The sequence below is a fragment of the Microtus pennsylvanicus genome, chromosome 2 (genome assembly GCF_037038515.1).
Source record: "Microtus pennsylvanicus isolate mMicPen1 chromosome 2, mMicPen1.hap1, whole genome shotgun sequence".
NCBI classification, from domain to species: Eukaryota; Metazoa; Chordata; class Mammalia; order Rodentia; family Cricetidae; genus Microtus; species Microtus pennsylvanicus.
In genome coordinates, this window is record NC_134580.1 from 140,076,392 (window position 1) to 140,099,089 (window position 22,698).

The following is a 22,698-nucleotide window of genomic DNA, read 5'->3' on the forward strand; positions in this document are numbered from 1 at the left end:
GTGTGTGTGTTCATGTGGACGTGCCTGTGCTCATGAGGGCTCTCAGGTATTCTCCATCCCTCTCTACCTTTCTCCCTTCTGACAATCTTTACAACTGGAAGCCACTGCTTCAACCGTGCTGGTATGCACGGCCACACCTGTCATCTTACATGGCTGTTGAGGATTTGAACTCAGGCCCTTAGGCTTTCTCAACAAGTGCTCTTACCTACTGAGCCATCTCCCCAAACCCCAGACACCATCTCTTCCTGTCCTGGGTTGCTAAGTGTACTGCCTCTTGCTCCTGGCTAGCCAGGGGTGCTACCTGGAGTTAAGCTGACCCCCTTCCCCTGGCATGCTTTGGACAGTTCTGAGACTGTACTTCCCAGCTGCCCCTGCTCTGCCCTTCATGACCTGAACATCAAGCAAATACCTGCTCTGGGCTGTTCAGGGTTATAAAAGAACAGGACTTGCTAGACAGCCATGTGTTTCTGTCATCCCCACTTTGCAGTCGAGGTCATTGAGGCTACCAGGATAAACTCAGCTGAGTGTGGCTGTGTCACAGACAGGAAAGTATTCTACTAGCCAGGCTATGAGTCCTAGCCTCGAGTGCATTTTCTCAAGGGGCCTGTCTTTATTTACATTAAAATGCCGTGCGGATCAGCCATGACCCTCCCAACTCGGGGTGCAGAATTATTCTGCCATAGAGGTGGCCTCTGCACCCAGAGGTGGGACTCTAGACCCAGAGTTCTTTTGGGCTTGTTGAACTAACCAAAGGAAGTCTCAGTGCCTGGAGCCCTTGGCTTCGGGGACTCCTTGGCCCCAGTGACCCTGCCAGGTATTTGCATGGGAAGGAGGTGGAACGAGACTATGGATGTCTCACCTGCAAAGGATCCTCGAGAGCCCTGTCCACTTTGCGGATGGAGGGGTAGAGGTGGGGGTGCTGGAGGCGACAGGACTGAGGGGAAGTGATTTCATATTTGCTGATGAGGCCGGGTGAAGGCATGTGGCAAACTGTAGAGGGGTGTGCCATGGGCAGAGTGGAGTTTTAAAAGTGTGTGTGTGTGTTTGTGTTTTCCAATAACCCATGTAGCTATAAACTCACCAATGGAGTACTCCTTTGATGAGGTTGGCATCCCTAAGATCCAGTGATTCTCCTCCTCCCTCTCCTATTTTCCTCCTCCCCACTTCTCTTCTTCCCATTCTTTTCATCCTTTTCTTCCTCTAGTTTTTTTTTTTGTTCCTCTTAGAGGGGGATGGCAGAGGCTGGAACCTAAGAATAGGCAACTGTACCCAAGGCCATGGGGTAGGGACACTATAGGGAGACCATTAACCAGTTAACATGTAGGCAACAGGCCTCAGCCTTGGCTGCCTGGCTTCTAGCCTCGGCAGCCAGTTAGTGAGTAGGAGCGAAGGGCTCCCTGTGTGGCAAGAACTGCCTGGCAGGCAAAGGAAGGGGGAAGCTGGCACAGCTCATGTGGATGTACACAGCCATGGGTCCTGTCTGAGCTGTGGGCAGGAATGTATGTTTGTGGCGTGACTGTGAGCGGTGTATGTGTGTGACAATGTGCTGAAGCTGGGACAGCAAAGGCTTGAGCACCCTTGGCTCCCCTCTGGCTCTGTGACCTCTACCCCCAGGCGGGTCACTTCCCTCCTCTGGGCCACGCTCAGCACACTGTTCCAAGCGCTCTCCCGGGAGCTGATTTTATTTCTCTGTTCTAGGGGCGCACTGGCGCCCTGTCTGCTGCTCCTGCTCCCTGGAATGCCCTCCTGCAGTCCACAGTCAGGCTATGCCATTCTGCCCTCAGGAGCCTGACCACTCAATGCAAAGTGACTCCTGTGACCCCAGATACCCCGGACCCTCTAACTGCAGCTTTCCCACAGCCTGTGTCAGCTATCAACACTTAATAACTACTGATGTGGGCAGGATCCCATCTCAGCGCATGCAACAGTGACTCTTGGGTGTCCTGGAGACCCTTCTCTGCTGCACACAGTCCAGCACTGGCCTTGGTCCTCAGGTCTGTGCCCCGTGGTCAGAGAGCTCTGCCCTGGAACTGCCCTTGGTTGAGTTGCTGCCTGTCCCCAGGCCTGGCTCTGAGCCGTGCAGGGGAAGCTGGGTGAATGTTTGCGGTGCTAAATTGGACCTGTCTGGAGCTCCCCGAGGGCTCTTCCACATCTGAGAAGCACCAGGGAAGGGGGCCCGGCACAGGGAGATGAAGGAGGGTGAGATGCTGGTTTCAAAGTCTGTCCCTTCAGCGGGGATGAAAGAAGACTAGAGAGGGAGTGGAAACGGAGGGCGGAGAGCAAAGCGCAGAGGAGGGAGCTGCAGACAGGACCGCTGACCCACTGACCGCCCCCTCCTCCTCATCCTGCCCCTCCCTCCGTGATGCTCGCAGAAGCCAACCTGCTCAGGTCTCAGTTTTCCGAGAAACAGGTGACACTGTCCTCTCTGAAGAAGGCTCAGGCCAGCCAAAAGCCAAACAGTGTTTAAGGGCTGTGCCTGGTGGCAGGGAGACAAAGGGCTGTGGCCTCATCATAGGCTTCTGCCTGGAGGGTGAGCTCCTAGCCTACCTGTGAGGCCCTAGTGCTTTACCCCTTACTGTAAACTGTAGCCCCAGGATCCTGACTTCTGCACAGACCTTCCTCGACCTGGAATGGGGCCCAGCTCAGGTCCATTTCTGCCAGCTCCAAGAATTCTTCCAAGAACCCTGAGGCTGTCTCTCTGTCTGACAGACTATGGCAGCTAAGTGAGATGGGATCTTTGCATTTAGTTGGCTGGGGCTGGCATGTAAGGTTGTTCTGGCTGGGCGCTGTGTGATTCAAAGAGGCTTGTCTAGTCAGACGATGTCAGAGCGTCATCCTCAGAACCCGTACAATACAGTCCTTAAACTTCCTTCTCAGTACCCAGCAGAGCTCAGCTTGGCCCCTTAACTGTGTAGTAGGGAGGTTGGGGAAGAAGCAGGGCACCCCGGAACCTCTTCCTTGTCCCTATGACACTGGCTGGCTGATCTTCCCCTCCTAGCCCTTTCTCTGGGTCTGTTTCTGCCAGAACCGCAGGTCCTTCTCTTCTCTCTGGGTTTTCTAACCAAGGCCTCCCTAAAGCCTGCGGTTCACAAATCCTGCTAGAGCTGCTCCCACTCCCTCGCATCTCTGCCCACTTCTGCCTCATCCAGGGCTGTGTCTGGCTGGGTTTCCGGTCCTCTCTCTTGAGTTCCTCTCATCTGCGCTGCCGGCCAGTTCCCTGGCCTTCTCCCTTTCTAGGCTCTTCACCTGGTCCCTCTCTTTCGCTGCAGGTCTTTCTGTCTCTTCTCTCTGTCTTGTCTCAGGGTTCATTGATTCTCTAACTGTTTGGGGAGTGTGGCGGGGTGCCGGGTCTATAAGCCTCAGTGCCCCAGGACCTGGTGGCGAGTGAGCTGGTAGAGGTCCCCATTCTCTGGGTACTGGTTCAGTGGGGGCAAACATGGACACTAGGAAATCAGAAGAAGCTGGAAGCTGTGTAGAGGAGGACTACAGAGGGAGGGATGGGAGGTGCAGGGCTGTGCGGCATGGGGTGGGCAATTTTGGACCAAGGAAGGCATTTAGAGAGGAATACTGTTGAGCAAAGGGAGTGAGGAGACAGATCTGGGGGCCTGGGCCCAGAAGCAGCTGCAGCTTAGGCTCCGACAGAGGCTGAGAGGAGCTGAAGCTTGCATGCTCAAGGGGAGGGGAGCATACAGGGGAAGGCTGGGAGGTTTCTGTGATACTCAAGGTCATGTTGAGGGTCAAGGAGAAATTTAACTGAATCCAAGAGGAAGGTAAGGAGCAAAGGAGGCCAGGCTTAGCTCCACACGGGAGCAAGACCTGGCTACCTTCTGTGAGGACAGACGGTGTGAGGGCTAGCCAGGGGACATGCTGGCTTGGGCCAGGCTGTGACCGGAGCTAAGGAGTTCAGGGGAGAAGTATGACTAGATTTTAAGGTAGAGAATGTAGATGGATTTGGGGGCGGGAGAGGGAGAAGAGGGGGGGAACACATGTGCCCTAAAGGACCGAGGAGCCCTGTAGAGGGGGTGACTTAAGAAAATAGGGCCCGATTTGCGAGGTTTTGTTTCTTCTGAACACGGTGAGTGGTCGTCCTGACGTGGGCTGATGAGAAGAGGAAGGGGGACCTCTCCCGCAGACCATCAGGGCGCCTCTGGCACTCTGGGCACTGACTCTGCACCTTTGTCCCTGTCTTGCCTGGAACTGTGCCTCCTTTTCTTCCTGGGCTCTCTGGCTCTCAGTATCCCCTCCCCCCTGCCTTCAGTCTGTTGGGGTGGTGCATGGCAGAACAGCAGGCAGCAGGCTTGGCCCCGGGCGGGGGTCTCACCGGACGGGCCGGTTGGCGGCGTCGGGGTCCCGCGCCGTCACCACGCCGACCAGGGAGCCCACCTGCGCGTCCTCCTGCACCTCCAGGAGGCCGGAGGGTGGCCGGAACTCTGGGGGCTCATCCACATCGGTCACGGCCACGCGCACGATTGCTTGGTCTCGGAATGTGCCCAGGTCGGCGAAGCGGGGGTCCACAAACTTGTTGAGGGCTTCCAGCACCACCGTGTGCACCTGCTGTGACTCGAAGTCCAGGCGCTGGGGGAAACAGAGAAGGCAGCTCAGTGATGGGCCTGGGGAGTGATGACATTGCCAGGAAGGGGGACACAACAGGCTGGCAGCCAAGATCACAGGTGGCTCAGCCCATCATAGAATTGATTGTCAGAGGCCCAGATGAACCCTTTCCAATGTAAAGGTGCTTTCTAGGGGACTGGTTTGTTTGTTTGTTTTTGGCATGGAAGCATGTAGCCACCACTTTAAAAGGCCCCAGTCCCGAGGTTTCTTGCACCCCCACTTAGTGTGTTTTCATCAGCCACTCCATTTAATAGCCACCTGTAGGACCAATACAGCAGTGATCTCCTTTTATACAGGAGGACATCAGGGCCAGAAGGGCACAATGACACTCTGAACAGGTGGCCCCTGGCACAGCCAGGACTCATAGCCAGGTCATTGTGGCTCCCAGAGCCAGGAGAGAAAAATGGGGACAAAGATGTGCAGACTTCAGCCCTGGGTTCCAGCCCTGGCTGTCCATGGCCAGCTTTGAGCTTGACTGTGGACAATCAGACGGACCTTTTCAGCTTTGGGCGAATGAATGAAGTTCCCGAAGAGAAGAGCACCTTGACTGAGCTTGGCTCTAGCCTTCCTACACAGATGACATCAATGGCAAATCTTTAGTTATTATAGTCACGTGGTGGCGGTGGTGGCGGTGATGGTGCTTTCTGGGGCTACTAAGCCTGTGTCTACCTGGTATATGGGGCCCCTTCCCTAACAGCACAGATTTTCTTCTTTCCCTGTCTTGTTGCCTGAGCAATCGAGATGCAGGGAGCCAGGCGCTGGCCTATGAATGAATGATGGCTTCTACAGTCAGGCCATCCATCAGGCGGGGCTCTGCCAGGCTCTGGAGCCATTGCTGACTCCACAGACACCTCAGGCGCCACTGGAGCCACCAAACAGCAGAGTGCGGGACGAGGCATCCCTGAGGAAGAGAGAAGACTAGCCTCCTGGGGTGAATTCTGAGGCTGCTAGGAAACTGTGGGGAGCGTGGGCAGCTAGGCTGCTCTGGGCCTCCAATTCCCATCTATGACAGAGGCCCGTCTTACAGTTGGGGCGCATGGGGATTAAAAGACTGGAAACTAATTGGATTCTGCAGTTAGAGCCCCCTGAGATTGTGTCTCTACAGGGCTGTCCCAGTTGAGTGACCTTGGCAAGGTATGAACCCCTTGGGGTGCACAGAGGTCTGCAACCGTGTGTGGACTCAGGCAGGGGACTTGAGCAAGGGACTCAGCCTTCCAGTGGGTGGCGTGTTCAAGTGCACAGTCCTCAAGGCTTGGTGCCCCAAGTCATCACAGCGACAGCCAATCCCAGAAGGCAGATTCTTGCTTTGTTCTGGGACGGCCTTCCCCATATTCTCAGGAGCACTGTGTCTGTTAGGCCAAGGTTTCTGCATCAGCCAGGGGCGTGAGCATAGCTGTTGGATGTAGTGGGGGAAAGGTTTGGGTTCAAATCCCAACTCTGTCTCTTCTAGATGTGGTCTTGGCAAGCCTCTTTCTCGTCCTCCACCTTGGTCATTAATCAAAATTGTGACCTTTCTTTCAGAGGGAAACAAGGGGGTTAAAGGAAACGGTCTGTGAAGGGCCAGGAACCATCGTGATGCTGGCTGTGGACTCAAATCTGAATTCACAAATAGCCGTGCAACCTTGGGTAGATCACTTATCCCCTCTCAACCTCACTTTGTCTCCCGCGAGATGGTAACGAGAGAGACATTGAGGCTTCTCAACCCCGGAGGGGCGGGAAGTGAGATCCCCTCACTGCCAGAGTTGGCCCAGACCCCTGACTTTCCACCCCGCCCGAGGCAGCGGTACCTTCTGCACTACAATGATGGCCTCCTGTGTGTCGCTGTCCGTGGTGACCTTGAACGCGTCTCCTCCACTGCCACTCTCTTCTCTCAGGTGATAGGTCATGTCTGTGTTCTCGCCCACATCAGAGTCCTCGGCCTTCACGCGGCCCACAGCCGTGCCGATGGGTGCCGACTCCTGTATGCTGAACTGGTACATCTCTGTGGGGGACATGCTAGGAGGTTGACTCTGCTTTCTGTCCAAACGCCAGGGAGAGGAGGAGGGACCTGGGTATGCCTGGGATGGGGGGATTTGTATTTGCAGAGCGGCTGCCCTGGCTAGGTGGAAATTTCCAGCTGCAATGGGTCTGTCTTCTGAAGAAAGGCAGAGGCCATGTGGTTAGAAGTCTCTCATTCCACCCTCAAGCTTCTTGGTTGACAGTATGGGGACATCCCTGTCATCCCTTGAGGCCTGATTTTCCACCTGCCCAGCAGGAGGGACAGAGAGGTTTATGATGAAGGTTGAGGCTCTGGAGCCAGATTTGACCTGTACCCCTGAGCTTCAGTTGCCTCATCCGTGAAATGGGAAGGATGTATTTCTAACCGCAGTGTTACTATGACAACACAGACGCTGCTACCTGTGAGGTGTGAGGAGCTATACACTGGGCTGCACGGAAATGACTGGGTCGTGATATGTCACGCTGATGGCATTTGTCACCTCCGAGAAGCACCACTGATGTCCCAGACAGGGTACAGCAGAAGAGGACAAAGCCTCACTGATAAAGGGGTGAGGAGATGAGCCAAAAGCAGCAGATAGCGTGGAAACACATTCTAGAGAGAGGAGATGGCAGGTGCGAACAGCCTGAAGCAGGCACGCTCCAGCAGAGACACCCGGTGACTGAAGGGGAGAAGGCCTGGTGGCTGATTGGGAGAAGATAACAGACCAGGAGCATCCTCCTATCTGATCAGGATGAAGGTCAAGGTAAGAGTGACTTGCTGACTGAGGGGTCAGCCCAGGCAACGTTCAGAAGTTTGCCTCCTGGTGCCTCAAATGCCTGGGAACCTCTGTGTGCCGTGGCTGCCTCTTTCTCATGCTCACACAGCAACCTTGAAAGGATCCTTACTCTCATCTCGCCATAGCTCCCCACTGCCCTTGTGGTAGACAGGAAAGCCCCTCGGCCTGCCCCACGACATGCATCACACCCCTGCTGTGGTGCCACCCTCCTGGATGGCCCAGGGACTCCACCACAACTCAGGGCTTACCCGTACCTGGCTCCCACCTTCCCTCCCTACTTTACCCTTGGGGGGACCCTCCCTACATCTTCAGCTGTTTCTTCCCCACAGGGCCCCCCAAACATCCTAGCAGGTGCTACTGCCCATCTCTCAAACTCTCCCTCCAGGCCGAATGTGAGCTGTAGGCGACAAGGGTCCTGGTATTCTTTCTCCAGGCACAGCAAGCCATCTCATGGTGGGTGGGCTGTGTTGAGGAGTGGTGAGCAGCGAAATAAAAGCCAGCCGCAGTTGCAAATGGGCAGCCGCCAGGTTCTCCCGGATTAAAGGGTCTGACTACACTCGGTGTTGGTGGGGAGGTGGTACAAGGGACACACATATCTCTTCATGAGGGAACCCTTCTCAGCAATACCAGAGAAGTGTTTGCAGATGGGCACTAGGAGACGCGGGCAACTAGGTTCAAAGTTCACAACAGCCCCGTCTAGAAACAAGCCAAATATCCGGTAGGAGACATGCGCAGTGCTAGATACACAGCAAGGAAAAGGAACACAGCTAGAATAAACAGCCTGCGTTTAGGAATGTAATTTTGAAAGCAAAGGCACACAGCAGTTTATATCCTATGGTTTCACTTATTGGAGGGGCAGATTAGACTACAGGGGCTTGGAGATACGTAGAGAGGGGGGCGGACCCCCAGGAAAGCATGGAAATGGTGGCAGTGGCTGGTGGCTGGCACCGTTGGGGAAGAGGCTGTGGCTGGGAAAGTCACTGGGGGATCTGGGTCCTGCTGGTGGGGCCGAGTGTCAACTTTGGGCTTTTCTGTTGTTTGCCCTTCTGTCCTCTATAGTCAGAAAGAAGAAATGATGGCAGGAGAGAAAGGAAGGAGGAAAGGAGGGAGGAAGGGAGATAGAAGGAAGAAGAGGAGGGTGGGGGAGGTATGGAGGGAAAGAGGGATTGGGGAGGGAGGGAGGAATGCATCTGGCCAGGCCTCCTCTCTGCTCTGCCCCTCATGTAGAGCCTGCTGCCCCAGCCTGGGATTGTTTATCGTCTGTCCTGAAGCTTTCCCTTCGGGAACAGGAGGGCTGGGCCCTGCCTGCCTCTGGCCCGATGTCTGTAGCCTGTGCTGGGGCACACTCTGTGCTGAATGGCTGCTGGGAGCTCAGCTAAGGGATTGCATTCGCTTATCTTGTGGGGGTCAGTCCCCTGTGGCGGGGCCTAATATGAGAGCAGTGGACCTCGGGTAATGACTCGCCTGATAGGAATCAGCTGGCTCCCGGCGGCATTTAGTCTCTGCCAGCTGCAGCTGCAGCTTCCCTGTGGCGGTTGGGCCTGAGCCTGGGACAGCCCTGCTATCCAGGCTGACAGACAGGTGGGGGCCTGACCCGGAGAAATCGCTTATCCCAGCTTGTGCCAGGAGAGGCCAGCCTCCCAGTTCATCGGCACAGACTGCTAGCCTCCAGTCTCCAGGAGAAGGGAGACCTTGTCCTCAGTCTCAGCTTCCCTGGGCTTAAGTATGGGTGTCCCTCTGCCTGGGTGTAGTGGCTGCCTCCCTTCAGTCTGGACCCCTGTGAACCTTTAACTCCTCTTTACAAACTTGGGTCAGGGATCTAGCAGTATCTAGGGGGACTTGAAGGGACAACAAGAGGACAAATGGATGGACAGAGGGTGGGCAGGGCTTCTCAGATGGGGAGGTTACAGCAGTTCTGTCTGCAAAACCAGACTGGCAGGGGTTTCCCTGTGTGGGAGGCAGGCTTGGAGGAGAACAGGGTGAGCGGGGACATAGGAGCACCCGGGTGATGGTCCGCGTTCAGGCAGGAAGCTTTAAGGGAAGCTGGGCCAGTAAGGGTCTCATGCAGACAGACAGACAGACAGATACACATAACCCCACTTACTCTGTGGAAAGCGGGGTGGGTTGTCATTGACATCAGTGACCACGATGGTGACTGTAGTGGAGCCCGAGAGGCCACCCAGCTGGCCTGCCATGTCTGTGGCTTGGATAACCACCTCATAGCGTTCCTGGCTCTCACGGTCCAGGTCGGGTACAGCTGTCCGGATCACACCTGTGGGTGAGGGAGAATGGGGACATGGTAACAGATTCTGGTCAGGCTGAGGCAGAACTCAGCCATACTGGGCTATGTACTGAAGGTCAAGGAAGAGCCACGGGTGTAGCATGATTAATAAAAACCCAGAGACAGAAATTGGGGTTCAATCTGAAGGTCAGAAAAGTAAAACAGTCAGTCACTGGCTCTTACTTATATCTCAGTCTGAAATGGCAATCTTGCCTTCATGAATCTCAGAATGAGACTGTGTCTGAGAACTGTCTCCTCCAATCTTATATTCCTTTCTAGCGCTGGGATTAAAGGCATGCACCACTACCACCCAGTTTCTATGGCAAACTAGTGTAGCTACTGAGATTAAACATGTGTGTCACCACTGCCTGGCCTCTAGTGGCTTAGTTTTACCTTCTGGTTTTCAGGCAAGCTTTATTTATTAAAGATAAATAAAATATCATGCTGGGCGGTGGTGGGCACATGCCTTTAATCCCAGCACTCGGGGGGCAGAGGCAGGTGGATCTCTGTGAGTTCGAGGCCAGCCTGGTCTACAAGAGCTAGTTCCAGGACAGACGGTACACACTTACACACAGGCACCTCACACACATTCCCACAGTGCATAGTCACAGACAGATGAGTTCTCTGCATCCCCCCCCCCATAGGCCTCTACACACCAACAGACTAACATCCACCACACATATGAGCACATTTCCACATACAGAAGACTACTTGTTTTGCTGAGAGGAGGCTTGTGGACCAGACCTGCCCTGAGTAGCCAGTTCCACTGTGGGTCTGTTTGCCCCAGGATCTGGTATGTATGAGCAGGGTGTCTGCCTGGCTTGTTAGTGACCCGCAGACCTTGGTACCGAGCAGCTGTTTGAGTTTAGCATTTAGGCCACAGTTACCAAGGATCCCACTCTTAGGGTATATGTGTGTGCCTCATACATATGGACCACAGTCACACACCTGTTTGTGTGCACCCCTGTTCATCTCCTAGCCCGCTCTCACACCCCAAGCCTGGGTCCTCTACTTAGGCCGCAGAGAAGGGCTGGGAAGACCATCTTCCAAGCTGCCCATGGTGTGGTAGCAGAAAGGGGAATGTTGAAGGTTAACTCGGCAGAGTAGACAGCCAGGCCTCATTTCCTGTCGGTGTAAGACCCTGGTCAGGAGGGGGAGTTGATGAAGCATTCAGAGCCTCTCCTGACACCCCCTCCCACCTGCCAAGCACAGGTGGTGACAGGTGGCGCCTGGGCCTGAGCACCAGGTGGAGTCATGCACCAGCAGCCCCAGGATGCGCCCCATAAAACCTGTGCTCCAACTCCTGATGTCCCCAAGTCCCTGGAGTCCAGTAAAGGTAATAGGACAGGAGGAGAGGCTGTGGGGTGGGGTGTGGGGTGTGTGTGTGTGTGTGATGTGTGGTGTGTATTGTGTCTCCAGAGGAGGCAGGCAGTACTTAGAGTGGTCTGCTTTTGTGATTGCAGGGAGAGGAAAGAAAGAACACAAGGGGAAGAAAGAAGAGAGGAAGGGAGAAGAAAGACAGAAGCCAAGGACCCTGGAAAAGAGAGAGACCTGGAGGGAGGGACAGTAGGAAAGGCTAGGGAAGAGAGACATTTGGGGAAGGGGAGACCTCTTGAGACAGAAAAGGAGAGAAGAGAAGCCAGGAAAGAGCCTTAACCAGAGAGAAGAGAGAAGGAGACAGAGAGAGGGGAGAGAGAAGGGCAGCGCTTGTTTGAACCAGAGCGGGTGGCTCATGCCGGCTCCAGGGAGCAAGAACAAATGGCAGACAGGTATAGTGGCCACCAGGCTTACAGGCAAGGTCCAAGGCAGAAAGGCAAGGAAGAGAGCTGACTCTGTTGTGCTGAGAGAGAGTCTCATGTATCTCAGGCTGGTGTTGAACTCCTGATCCTCCTGCCTCTACCTCCCAAGTGCTGAATTACAGATATGAGCTACCATGTCCAGCAGGGAGCTGAGTAGCTGGACACCTTACATGTAGGGATACACTGAATGCAGTCTGGTAGCAGGAGTTAGGGCTGCCTGTATCTCCAAGCTCTGCGCCCCCCAGCTCTGAGAGGGACTGGAGCAGAAGTCTGGCTCTATCTGAGTAGGTGAGGAGGGAGCCCTGTGTAGCTAGTTTCCCTGTTCCCAGAGAGACTTAGGATGTGATATCTCGTAGAGCATGTTGTTCGGAAGCCTCTGGACATCCTAGAGTGAGAAACAGGGCCCACTGTCCAGAGTCATGTACCATGTGAAGTTGCTATAGAGATAGTGTCTGATGAAACACATCTATCTCCCAGTACCCACAACCTTGGATAATTCCTGCCCACTGAATATGGCCTTGAGCGTGTGATGTGCTCTGGCTTAGGGGGAGAAGTCAGGACTGTTAAGTCTTGAGCACTGGGGTCTTTTCTGTGGGAATCCTAAGGCCCCTGCACATTGAAGCAACCCAGAAAGAAAAAAGGGACATGGGACATGGTGAGAGGTCCAGGTCTGGCAGCTGACAGCCAAGGGCTGGTCCACAAATGACCCCCAAGATCCACTAAACTAGCCTACACAACTGTGACAAAGACTCAACCATTGATCTACAAAGTTTGGCTTCACGTGGTACAGCCTTAGATAACTGATAGAAAAACCTGATTATCTGAGCCGTTCCTGAGCTAATTCATGTAGCTGGGTCAGACTGAGGGTCAGTTTGACTGAGAGGCCCAAGGTGACCTCAGCCTCCTGTCTGCAGAGACACCTGGGCTCCCGCTCCCTCCAGTAAGCTGGCGTCCTTCTGTGAGCTCTCAGGACTGTGTTCTAGAACAGAAGTTGAAGGCTGAGGACTGGCAGGGTGACTCAGCAGGGAAAGAAGCCCGCCTGTGAGCCTGATTACTTGGGTTCTGTTCCTCCATGGTAGAAAGAGAGAACCAAGTCTCTCTCACACACCCACGCTGCCCTCTATACGTATGCCTACCCACGTAGGCACACACAAAATGAATATACAAATTAATGTTAAAAAGGTATTTTTTTGGTGTGTGTGCATGTGGAAGATCTCTTAAGCATGAATCTACATAACATCTTTCTATCACTTTCTATTGGGCCAAAGCAAACCACCAGATTCAAAGGTGGGGAAGTGGACTCCAGGTCTCAATAGTTACCAGGGATTGTGGGGGTGAGGTGGGGGGCACGGATGAACAGACGACAAGGCTGTACCTGCATTAGCAGGTTTTAAATTCGCAGGGTCATTCTCCTTGGATACGGCCGACTCCATATGGAAAATATGAAGGAAATAACCGCACCTGCGCTGCATGCATAGCCTTTGTTGCATGGGCAGCATTTTGTTGCATGCGCGCTTCCCCCTCAGTGGTATTCCCTGATCAAGAGAGGGAGACACCGATTTCCTACCCTCGCTTCACGTGCAGTGTTATCACTGCTCTAGGGATGATTTAGAGTACACGCCAGGATGCGTGAGGCGACATGCCGGCACCATGCCACCTTACGCTCCAACGGCTTTGGAGTCTTGGAGCCAATCCCTGTCAGATGCCAAGAGATGGATGTCCTCAGCAGTAGTGCACAGGCGGGAGGGTGTGTGCAGGTACGAGGTTCCCAAGTCATGGTCTTATTCATTCATTTATTCATTTATTCACTTGACACTCGCTGAGGGTCTGTGATGCACTGCGAACACTCAGCACCAGAGAGGAGGACTGTAAAAAGGATCAGCTTGGGTCAGACAGACACGGGCTTGGCTAGTCTTTCCACTGTTCACACCCCCTGAATTTGGGCAAGTTCTTGGGCCTGAGTCTGTTCCCTGGTCCATGCAATGGGCCTATCCACTGTGGTAGCTTCTTGCCAGGATGCAGAATTACCTAGGAGGCAGGTCTCTGGGCACACCTGTGGAGGATTGTGTTGATTATGTTAATTGAGCTAGGAAAGCCCATCTTAATGATGGGTGGGACCATTCCTGGAGTGCACAGGACGGGGAGAGAGTGGAGGAGCGGTAGCTTGCATTCCTCCTTCTCCTACTACAGACTGAGGTTGCAATGTGACCAGCGCGTCAAGTTCCTGCAGCTTCGCTTTCCTGCTGTGATGGACTGCAAATAGGAATAAACCCATTCTGGTCTCTCCCTCCCTCCCTTTCTTCTTTATTTTAGGGCATTTTATCATAGCAAGAGAAAAAGAGATGGCACACCTGCCCTGGGGGTTGCTGAGACGGGGCTTCTAGGACCATGTCTCACTTTTTAAAAATATTTTATTTAATTTCATGTGTATTGGTGTTTTGCCTCCATGTATGTCTTTATGAGGGTGTCAGAATATCTGGAAGTGGAGTTACAGACAGTTATGAGCTGCCATGTGGGTGCTGGGGATTGAACCCGGGTCCTCTGGAAGAGCAGACAGTGATCTTAACCACTGAGCCATCTCTCCAGCCCCTAAAAATTGCTTTTGTGTATGTGTGTCTATACGATATGTGTGTGTATGTGTGTGTGCACGTGCGAGAGAGCATTTGTGGTAGTTCAAATGAGAAGTTCCTCATAAGTCTCAGGCGTGTGAAGCTTGGTGCCCCATAGGTAGCTGTCTGGAGAGGATTTAGAAGACGCGGACTTGCTGGGGGCAATGTCACAAAGGTGGACTCCGAGGTTTTCGAAGATTCTCATTGTTTTGAGTGCTCTCTGCTTCCTGACTGTGATAGAAACGTTATTCTCAGCTCTTCCTGCAGTCATACCTCCGCTCCATCATTGTGGACCCTAACTCTCTGGAACCATTTGCCCAAATAAACCCTTTCTTCTGTAAGCTGCCTTGGTCGTGATGTTTTATCATAGCAACTAAGGAGCAGGCTCGGGGGTGCAGACATGCACATGCCACAGTGTACCTGTTGAGGGCAGAGGACAACCCTGAGTGTCCCTTCTCACTTCTCATCTTGTTCAAGACAGGGTCACTCATTCATTGCTTCATACGCCAAGCTTCTGGGGGTTCTCCTGTCTCTGTGTCTTACCTCACTATGGAATCACGGAGGTTGCACACACACACCTACAGCTGACTTTTCGTGGTTCGAGGGATCTGAACTCAGAGCCTCAAGCATACATGGAGAGAGAGCATTTTACTCACAACACCATCTCTTCAGCCCCAAGTCTTACATTTTAGAGGCTCTCCCCAAACATCTTTCTCTTTGTGTCCTGGGCTGGGCACCCCCCCCCCCATAGACAAGCCCCAGGGGGCAGGAATCCCTATGATCTTTTATCAATGGAAGGATATCTACAGGGCTTGGGGCGAAGTGCTCAGTTAGCACTTGGACTGCCTCAGTGGCCTTTTCTGCATCTTGCCTGTCCCCCCTCATGCTGATGGCTGTTTCTAGTTTCTCTGTCTGAACAGAAATTCACAAGTGTTGAAGAGGAGCAGGATTTATCACCCCAACCCCAGCACCCAGCACACAACAGACGCTTAGCAAGTCTGAATTCCATCCCCTCTAGGCCCAATGGCTGTCCCTGGCACAGGTGAATTTTAGCCAAGATCATGACATCTCTAGGTAGGGGTTGGCAATTATAGCTGGCCATGCCTGCCCATTGCTGTGTCCACACCCAGTGTCCCAAGTTCCAGCTGTTTTCTTCACCAACCCTCTTATCTCCTCCAGATGCTGCAGAGGGGGCCCTGGAGCCTGTGTGATGCCTCATTAGCCTTCAAATGCCATCCCTGTAGCCCCTTGTGGGGGGCTGGCTGGCAGGCCTGGCCTTTAAAACACACAAGTTAATTCCTCCTCTGGCACTGGGCCCCGTGGCGCAGCCCCTCCTCCTCCCTTCCTCACACCTTCCCCTCAGGCCTCGTTGCGGCTCCGCTCCCTGCTAGCTGCGCAGCGAGAACAGACTGTACCTCGCAGTAGCAGCTAAATATAGCCCCGCATCGGCAGAATATTCCTGGCTGGGGAAACGGGCTGAGGCTGGCGGTAGTGCCAGGGTGACTGTGGCAGAGACGCTGGGGTACCGAGGGAAGGTCCAATGCATCCTGGGAAATGTCAGAGCGGACCCTTTCAGACCCAGAAGCTGAGATTCAACCGACGATTTCATTGGGGCTCCTCCACCGGCCTTGAAAGGAGCCCCCTTTCAGGCTTCCAATAGACCCTGTTTCACTGGCCTTTGGAGTTTCGGCTGTGACACCCCTTACTGAGCACGGGATTGCCCCTCAGAAAGTGGAAGTCTCTTAGCTCTCAGAGTCTAACCTTTGACTTGCCTGTCCTTGCCTCGTCCCGAGATTCAGTCCTGGCCCTTCTAATCCCCAGTCCCCCAAAGCAAGCACAGTTTTATTCTTGCCTGTGACTATGTAGCTTAGGCTGACCTCAGACTCATAGAGATCCCAATACCAAGGGCTGTGCTGGACACAACACCCACTCCTTGTTCTCATGACCTCACTGCTCATCCCTAGACATCCCCGTGGCTCTCACTTTATCTGGGTCTGGATGACTCCAAGATCACAGAAAAGTCTGCTCCAATTCCTACACCTCCATCTAATCCTTAACACTCCTTGCTGGAAGCCGTCGCTGCCCAGCACCGTGCTCCGGCCAGAGCGCTTATTTTCTGTATTTCTTTCTCCGCTAGAAACTCCACAAACAGTCTTGGATGCCCCTGCTGCTGTCTCCCTAGTGCTCAGTGCACACGCTGACCTGTAGCGACCACTCCGTCCGTATCTGAATGAACCGCAGGATCCCGCCCTGCGTTCCACGAGCTCATGAGTATAGGGCAAGGGGTGCACACTAAAGTTGAAAATGCTAAAGAAAAGGGTGCAGTGAGTTCTTACAAGGGGCAGACATTAGGCAAGCTGGAGCCCCTGATTCCTCCCTTAACCTAGTCTCTCTGGTAGTCACGGGAGACTTTAAAAGTCTCAACCATTCTCATAGTTCCATGTTTATAATTTAGATCGACATATTACATTTCCAGAAGTTTCTTTTCTTCTCTTCCCTCATAATTCTGGCATAGTTAAAGTTGAATTATTATTTTAAAATATTCATTTATTTTTATATGTATGAATGCTTGCCTGTGAGTATGTGAACCATGTGCATACAGTCCCTGCAGAGGCCAGAAGAGGGCGTCAGAACCCCTGGAACTGGAGTATAGATAGTTGTAAGTAGCCACATGGTGCTGGGAACTGATCTTGGGTCCTCTGGAAGATCAGCCAGTGTTCTTAATTGCTGCACCATCTCTCCAGTCCTTTTGTTAGCTCTGCTCCAGACCCTGGGAGACATTGGTCAATCCCTCTCTTGTAGATGCCTCTTAACTTACTTCCTCCTGTTTACATGGGAGGCAGCCCTGACTTACATGACTACGGGAGAGTAGGGTGAGGGAGAAATCAGGGACTCCAGCCTGCCTAGTGTCTGCCCCTTGCAGGATCTCACTGAGCCCTTTCTCTTCAGCCTCTCAGCACACACTCACTCCCAGCCCTTCAACTCCAGCCTCCCTAGTAGCCAGGTGTTAAGGAATCCAAGTAGGTATTGGGCCAAGTATTTCTGACTTTTGTCTTTGGGGGCTCAATGCTGGACACCTGGGCTCTGGCGTCTCTCTGCCTCCAATTCTTGTCTCATAGCCAAGCTTGCTTGCTGCCACCCGAGGGATCTTGTTAAAATGAAAACCTGAACATGTCACTTCCCTGTTCAGAAGTCATCAATGAACCCACAGCGTCGGTGAGGAGGAGGGGACCCGGGCACGGCAATCTGAGGCTGGGGAGTGTAATCTGGTACCTCTAGGCATTATGTGTGGAGATTCCAAATGCATGTGTCCTGTGACCCAGCATTTCTACTTCCTGAAAATTACCCTGCAGATACACTCACGCTGGCAGAAAATGATGTATGTGTGAGGTTATTCGTGGAAGCACTGTTCATTGTAGCAAATGATTGGAAACAGGGTACGTGTCCATCAGGAGGGGATGGGTGAAATAAATTTCAGTATATCCATAACAGGCATTAAATAAAAGAATGAGGGCGCTCTTGGTAGACTGATATGGAACCATCTTCGAGATGTATTGTTAAGCAAAGCAGCAAGTGATGTGTATGGTGTGTCTATAGCTACCTTCCATGTAAAGCAAAGAAGATAAACACACATGCCCTATTTCCTTGTACATGCATAGCACAGCTCTGCAAATATCCACAAGAAAATTACATTGGTTGCCTTGGGGACACAGGCGAGGCGGCCTGGGGACCAGATGAGGTGCAGGATTGCTGCTAAATACTCATTTGAACTTTTTGAATTTTGAACCCTGAGATGTTCTATCTATTTTCAAAATGACTTAATGTTTTTCAAGTGAAGGAGTCTAAGATTGTCCAGGCTGTACACACCAGCCATTTGCTACCTGTGGGGCTGCGGCGGCTGGGGACAGGGAGTGGAGCACTTTCTTCTAAGCGTTTCTTTAATGTTTGAATGTTTTCCTGAAATGTACTGCTTTTGCAAGGAGGTAAGAATAATGAAGATATTATGTGCAAGAGAACACAATTAAACTGAGCTCCTAGACTACATCCCTCCCTCTCCTCCCCAAACCAAACAAAACAAACACATGAACAAAAAGCCAAAGCCAGATCCATCACACACACACCCACACATTGCCCTTAGAATCAACTTGAGCTCCTGAGCCCTGCCAGCCTGGACACGTTGTCTGCCCATGTCCCCACCCCTAGCTTTCATCTGCACCATGCCCTCTCCCTGGGTGCTTACCCTCGCCTCTCCACCTATGTTTTCTTGTTGGATTTGTCAAATCCTAATTGTGCCAGTGAACGCCTACCCCACGCCTACAGTCCCATGGGCCACACATGGTATCCGATGGCTGCCCTGAGGCTGATGTCGTGGCTTCCTCCTATGCCCGGGCAGTGAAATGTCCTGCCGAAATCATTGTCAGTAGTTCTCCCTGGTTGTGTGACTTCAGCTTAGTCATTGCCTCTCTGAGCCTCTGTCTTCTCTCTCCCAGGGACCTCAGAGACTCATCACCGCCTAAGCATGGGGTGAGAGAAGCTGGGGATGGTGGGGGCTGCATTGTTGTTCAGTGGTGCGTGTGTGTGTGAGGGGTAAAGAAGGAAGTGTCACTTCATCTTTCCATCATGTCAACAGCTGCTATGGGAGCAGAGCTCAATACACACCTCCAAGTTCACACTTGGGACCCCGGAGCACACCCGGATGACAAGGGGGCCAAGTTCAGACTTGTGAGGTCCTTACAGGGTATAGACAGCTGTGCCTCCTGCCTTTCTTTTTTCCTGCTCTTCTTACAAGAGACTCCACCTACTTTTCCATGCTCCATCCTCTTCTTGCATGGCTGCCCACCCTCCCGCATCCCCAGAGTCTCCTGAAACCCAAGATGCCTGCCTCCACATGCTCTGTGCTTCCTCAGCATTGCTGGGTCAGCAGGCTTGATGATCCACCAGAGGCTCTACCTCTCTGGCCCCGCCCCCTGCCCCAGCCCCGCCCCTCACCTGTCTTGGGGTCCACTGTGAAGTGATGCTCGCCATCCAGCACGCTGTACACCAGCCGGGCGCTGCTGCCATAAGTGGGGTCATCCGCATCAGAGGCCATCACCTGCATCACAGACGTGCCTGGGCCCGGGGGACCAAGCAAGACAATGGTCATACAATGGTCACCTGGAGCTCTGTGGCCCTGTCCTTTCCCCACCCTAGGGAAATCATGAGAGGGGAGACCCTTGGGGAATCTACTGGAGGTCAGCGGTCAGCCACTTCACAGTTCTGTCCTCACAATGGAGGCCCAACTTGCTTCCCGACCTATGGCCTTCATAGGGACACACATGACCATGGGGTTATATCTCTATTTAAGTACTCCTTGGTTCCCAGAGGTAGGACGAGTAAGGGAATCCCAATTTCTCCTCCAACATGGGCAGAATGCCAGTTCTTGGTCTGCAGGGCAAGTGGGAGGGTGGATTTGATCTTCCCAGTGCTGTGCTGCTAAGGGCAGTCCCTCAAAGGCAGAAGCAGAGGAACAGTCATTATCTCCATAGTTATGAGGCACAGTCAGAATTGGAACTAGAAAGCACGCCCCAGGGGGCTTTTAGTCACTCCAGCCCCTCTGGATTCATTTTGGACTCTGCCACCTGTCTTCTGTCTCTGCGGCAGCAGGGAGAGTGGAAACTCAAACCAGCCCACCAGGCCTCAGAGGCTGGCAGGAGGATGGCAGTGGCCAGCTTCCCTTTGGAAACTGGTTAGCCGTGGCCATGATGCCCTCTTGCCCCTCCCCCTGATGCCCAGACAGCACTGCCCCCGTCAAGTCACACACACTTTTCCTCATGCTCCGCACGTAGGCTGCTGGGGAGAGCATAAATTGGATAAAAGTCCATCAAACAGCGGCAATTAAGTTATTGATTTTCGACGCTGCCTCATTAAACTGGGAGCTTCTCTCGGCCTGTCCCAGAGATGGCTCTAATTTGACATCATGTTCAATTTGACGAAAGCAGGGCTTGGGACGTGAGGCTGGACCAGTGGGGGAAGGGCTGACAGAAAGACCATGGGAACCTTTCCAGAAAAAAAAATTTTTTTTAAGGGGTGGGAGGAGGTGAAAGATCTAGAGAGAGCTTTGGGTGATCAGGACATGGCCCAAAGGGGAAGTGACTGAGGCCCTACATCTGGGTGGTGTCCTCAGCTGGATGCCCTGCTGGGGGTCTGGGTCAGACCCTCCTGAGGCTAAGCCGGGCTCTCTGGGCCAGCAGCCTGGCCTGCTGGGAGGTGAGGCCAGTTCACTGCTTGGCTAATGAGGGAGTCAGGAAGTGCTAGTGCAGCAATTCTGCCGAGCCCAGCCTGCTGCCCGCCTCTCCCGCCTCCAGCCTGGGGCCCTCCATCATTCCAGACAGACACATGTATTTATTTTTCACTCCTTTGCATTTCTCATTTTCCTCTCTGGGTTCCCCTCCCAGCCAAAGCCTCCCGAGTGGGCCCTGCAATGCACCTCTCTTTGTTGGCTACAGCTCCCTGCCAACCACATCCAAGTTGCCCTAAGAAGTCGAAGAGAAACAAGCCCTTCCCTATGATGCTGATGACCATGGGTTGCCAACTCAGGGCCAAGAGCACAGCCCTGGTTACAGAGGAGTGATGCAATGACTTCCTGTTGAGCATCTAGTGCATATGGAGACATAAGCCTCTTATCCCATCTAAGTCCATATGGCATCTCAGACATGCATGACATGGTGGAGTTCGAACGCAGAAACACACTGTCAAAGCCCTTTTGTCTACACAGGCGCAGTGACTTTGGGGAAAGTGGTCTACTGTGCTGAGCCTTAACCATTGATGGACCTTGATGTGAGACGTGCCAGGAACTCCTCTGTACCGCAACACCCTCCCAAGCTCTTGAGATCTTGTTGAGAATGCAAACCATTTTGTTTCAGAACCAAGGACAGCACCAAGCAGATGCTAAAACCCGCATAACTGCAGGCGGCTGTCTCAGGAGGCTACCTCAGGCTGTGTATAGTGGTGCAGCCAGGCCTCCCTCACAGAGACTGAAGAGGGATACACGAGGTGTCAGGCTTGAGATGGGTGCTTGGTAAACAGGGCTGCTGTAACCGTTCCGAGGGAGAGCCACCCTGTCTCCTCTCTGCCTGTTCGTTCCATTCCACTGACAAGTCACAATGCTGGGCTGAGTGACTCCCTGGGGACATGGCTGAGCTCACTCTCTCTTTCCCTGACTGCATCCCAGGGATTCCCTCAGGGATGCCAGCATCATTTCCCCAATCCGGGATTCTTTATGGCAGCCATTACAGTTAATGCCGACGCACGAGGATGGTGAAGGGTCAGTGATTCACCGCGGCTCCCCCAGGCCCTGACTTTCTTACACCACACCCTCTTCCCACCAGTCAGAAGTTCCCCAGAACTGGCAGGCAGAAGGGTGCCAGGCTGCAGGTAGCTGTAAGATCACCTTGGGGTTGTCCCTAAGGTCAATGGCCATAGCTTACAAAACACCATCATGCTTCTTCTGTCTCTCAGACCACATGTTAACTGTGGCACTGATGCAGGGGCGGCTGGGGAGCAAATCTCGCTTTCTGGGTTTTGTGTAAGTGCTCACACCGCGCCCTAGCATCAGACCACTGACGTGGTGTCAAATGGCCCACAGAATTTCTAAAAATCAGTGTGTAGCTCTCATGAGTGGCAACCCATGGCCGTATTTGTTACTCAGCAGCAGTGGTAGCATTACACACAGAGAATATTTGCTTCATACCACCTGCTGTGCTGTGAGCTCTTTACATACATCATCACATGTATGTAAAGCCACGCAAAAGCCTTGCAGTTAGACCTATTAAGATCTCCAGAGCCAGATCATCAACAGCATGATTCCAGCACTCAAAGGGCCGAGACAGGGAGTTACCCTGAGTCTGAGGCTGGGCCGGGCTACAGAGTGAGGTCCCATTTCAAGAAACAAGCAAGCAAACAAACAAGCCCGCTTTACAGATGAGTAAACTGAGACTGAGTTGGGTGATAAAGCTCTTTGCCTCTTAGTGCCTTCGTTTCCTCATTTGGGCGGCAGAATTTAAGAGTACTTTCTGCCCAGTTGGGATCCTATCGAGAACGCAGATTGCCGTAGTCAGCACCAAGGACAGTTCAACACAAGTTCAACCGGCCTGCACACCCGAGAGGCAGGATTTAAACGCAGATTGGATCTATGTCCAAACTCGTGTGTTCTGCCATCCAGGTAGAAGGAAGGGATTGACAAAAGTTGAGACAAATCGGTAAACAGAAGAGGGAAGACTCCGAGGAAGCAGAAGGGAGGAAAGAGGAGAGGAAGTTGGGAGTGGGATTCAGATTTTCCAAGTCAATCTGTCCCAGACAGGCCAGGCTGGGGAGACGGGAGGGCTGCTGTCCAAGGTGCTGCTTCGGTCCTCCTGCTAGAGAGCTGCTTAAGCGCCTAAGTCAAGGACTGGACTAGGAAGGGCCACCTGCCTGATTCTTGTATAAACGGTATCTCAGGGCTCAGGTATTCATGCGGAATGTTAAATATGGGAAGTCTGGTCCCTAGAGAACGCAGACTCAGCCTGGCCGCCCATTAGACTCCTCTGGGAGCTTTAAAATAAAACTGACGCTGAGCCTCATCCCTGATCAATTAAATAGGACTTTGC

At 53.0% G+C, this 22,698-nt stretch overlaps 1 protein-coding gene across 1 annotated transcript in view; it reads right to left on the reverse strand.

The window, feature by feature from the left end:
- The window catches only part of Cdh22 (cadherin 22), a 126,703-nt gene that overhangs the window by 25,519 nt on the left and 78,486 nt on the right, over positions 1-22,698 (reverse strand). The window contains exons 4-7 of the mRNA XM_075963048.1: positions 19,064-19,183; positions 9,490-9,657; positions 6,399-6,592; positions 4,322-4,575 (exon numbers count right to left, since the gene is read on the reverse strand). Coding sequence (XP_075819163.1) covers positions 4,322-4,575; positions 6,399-6,592; positions 9,490-9,657; positions 19,064-19,183 — 736 coding nt within the window. The remainder of the gene's footprint in view (positions 1-4,321; positions 4,576-6,398; positions 6,593-9,489; positions 9,658-19,063; positions 19,184-22,698) is intronic.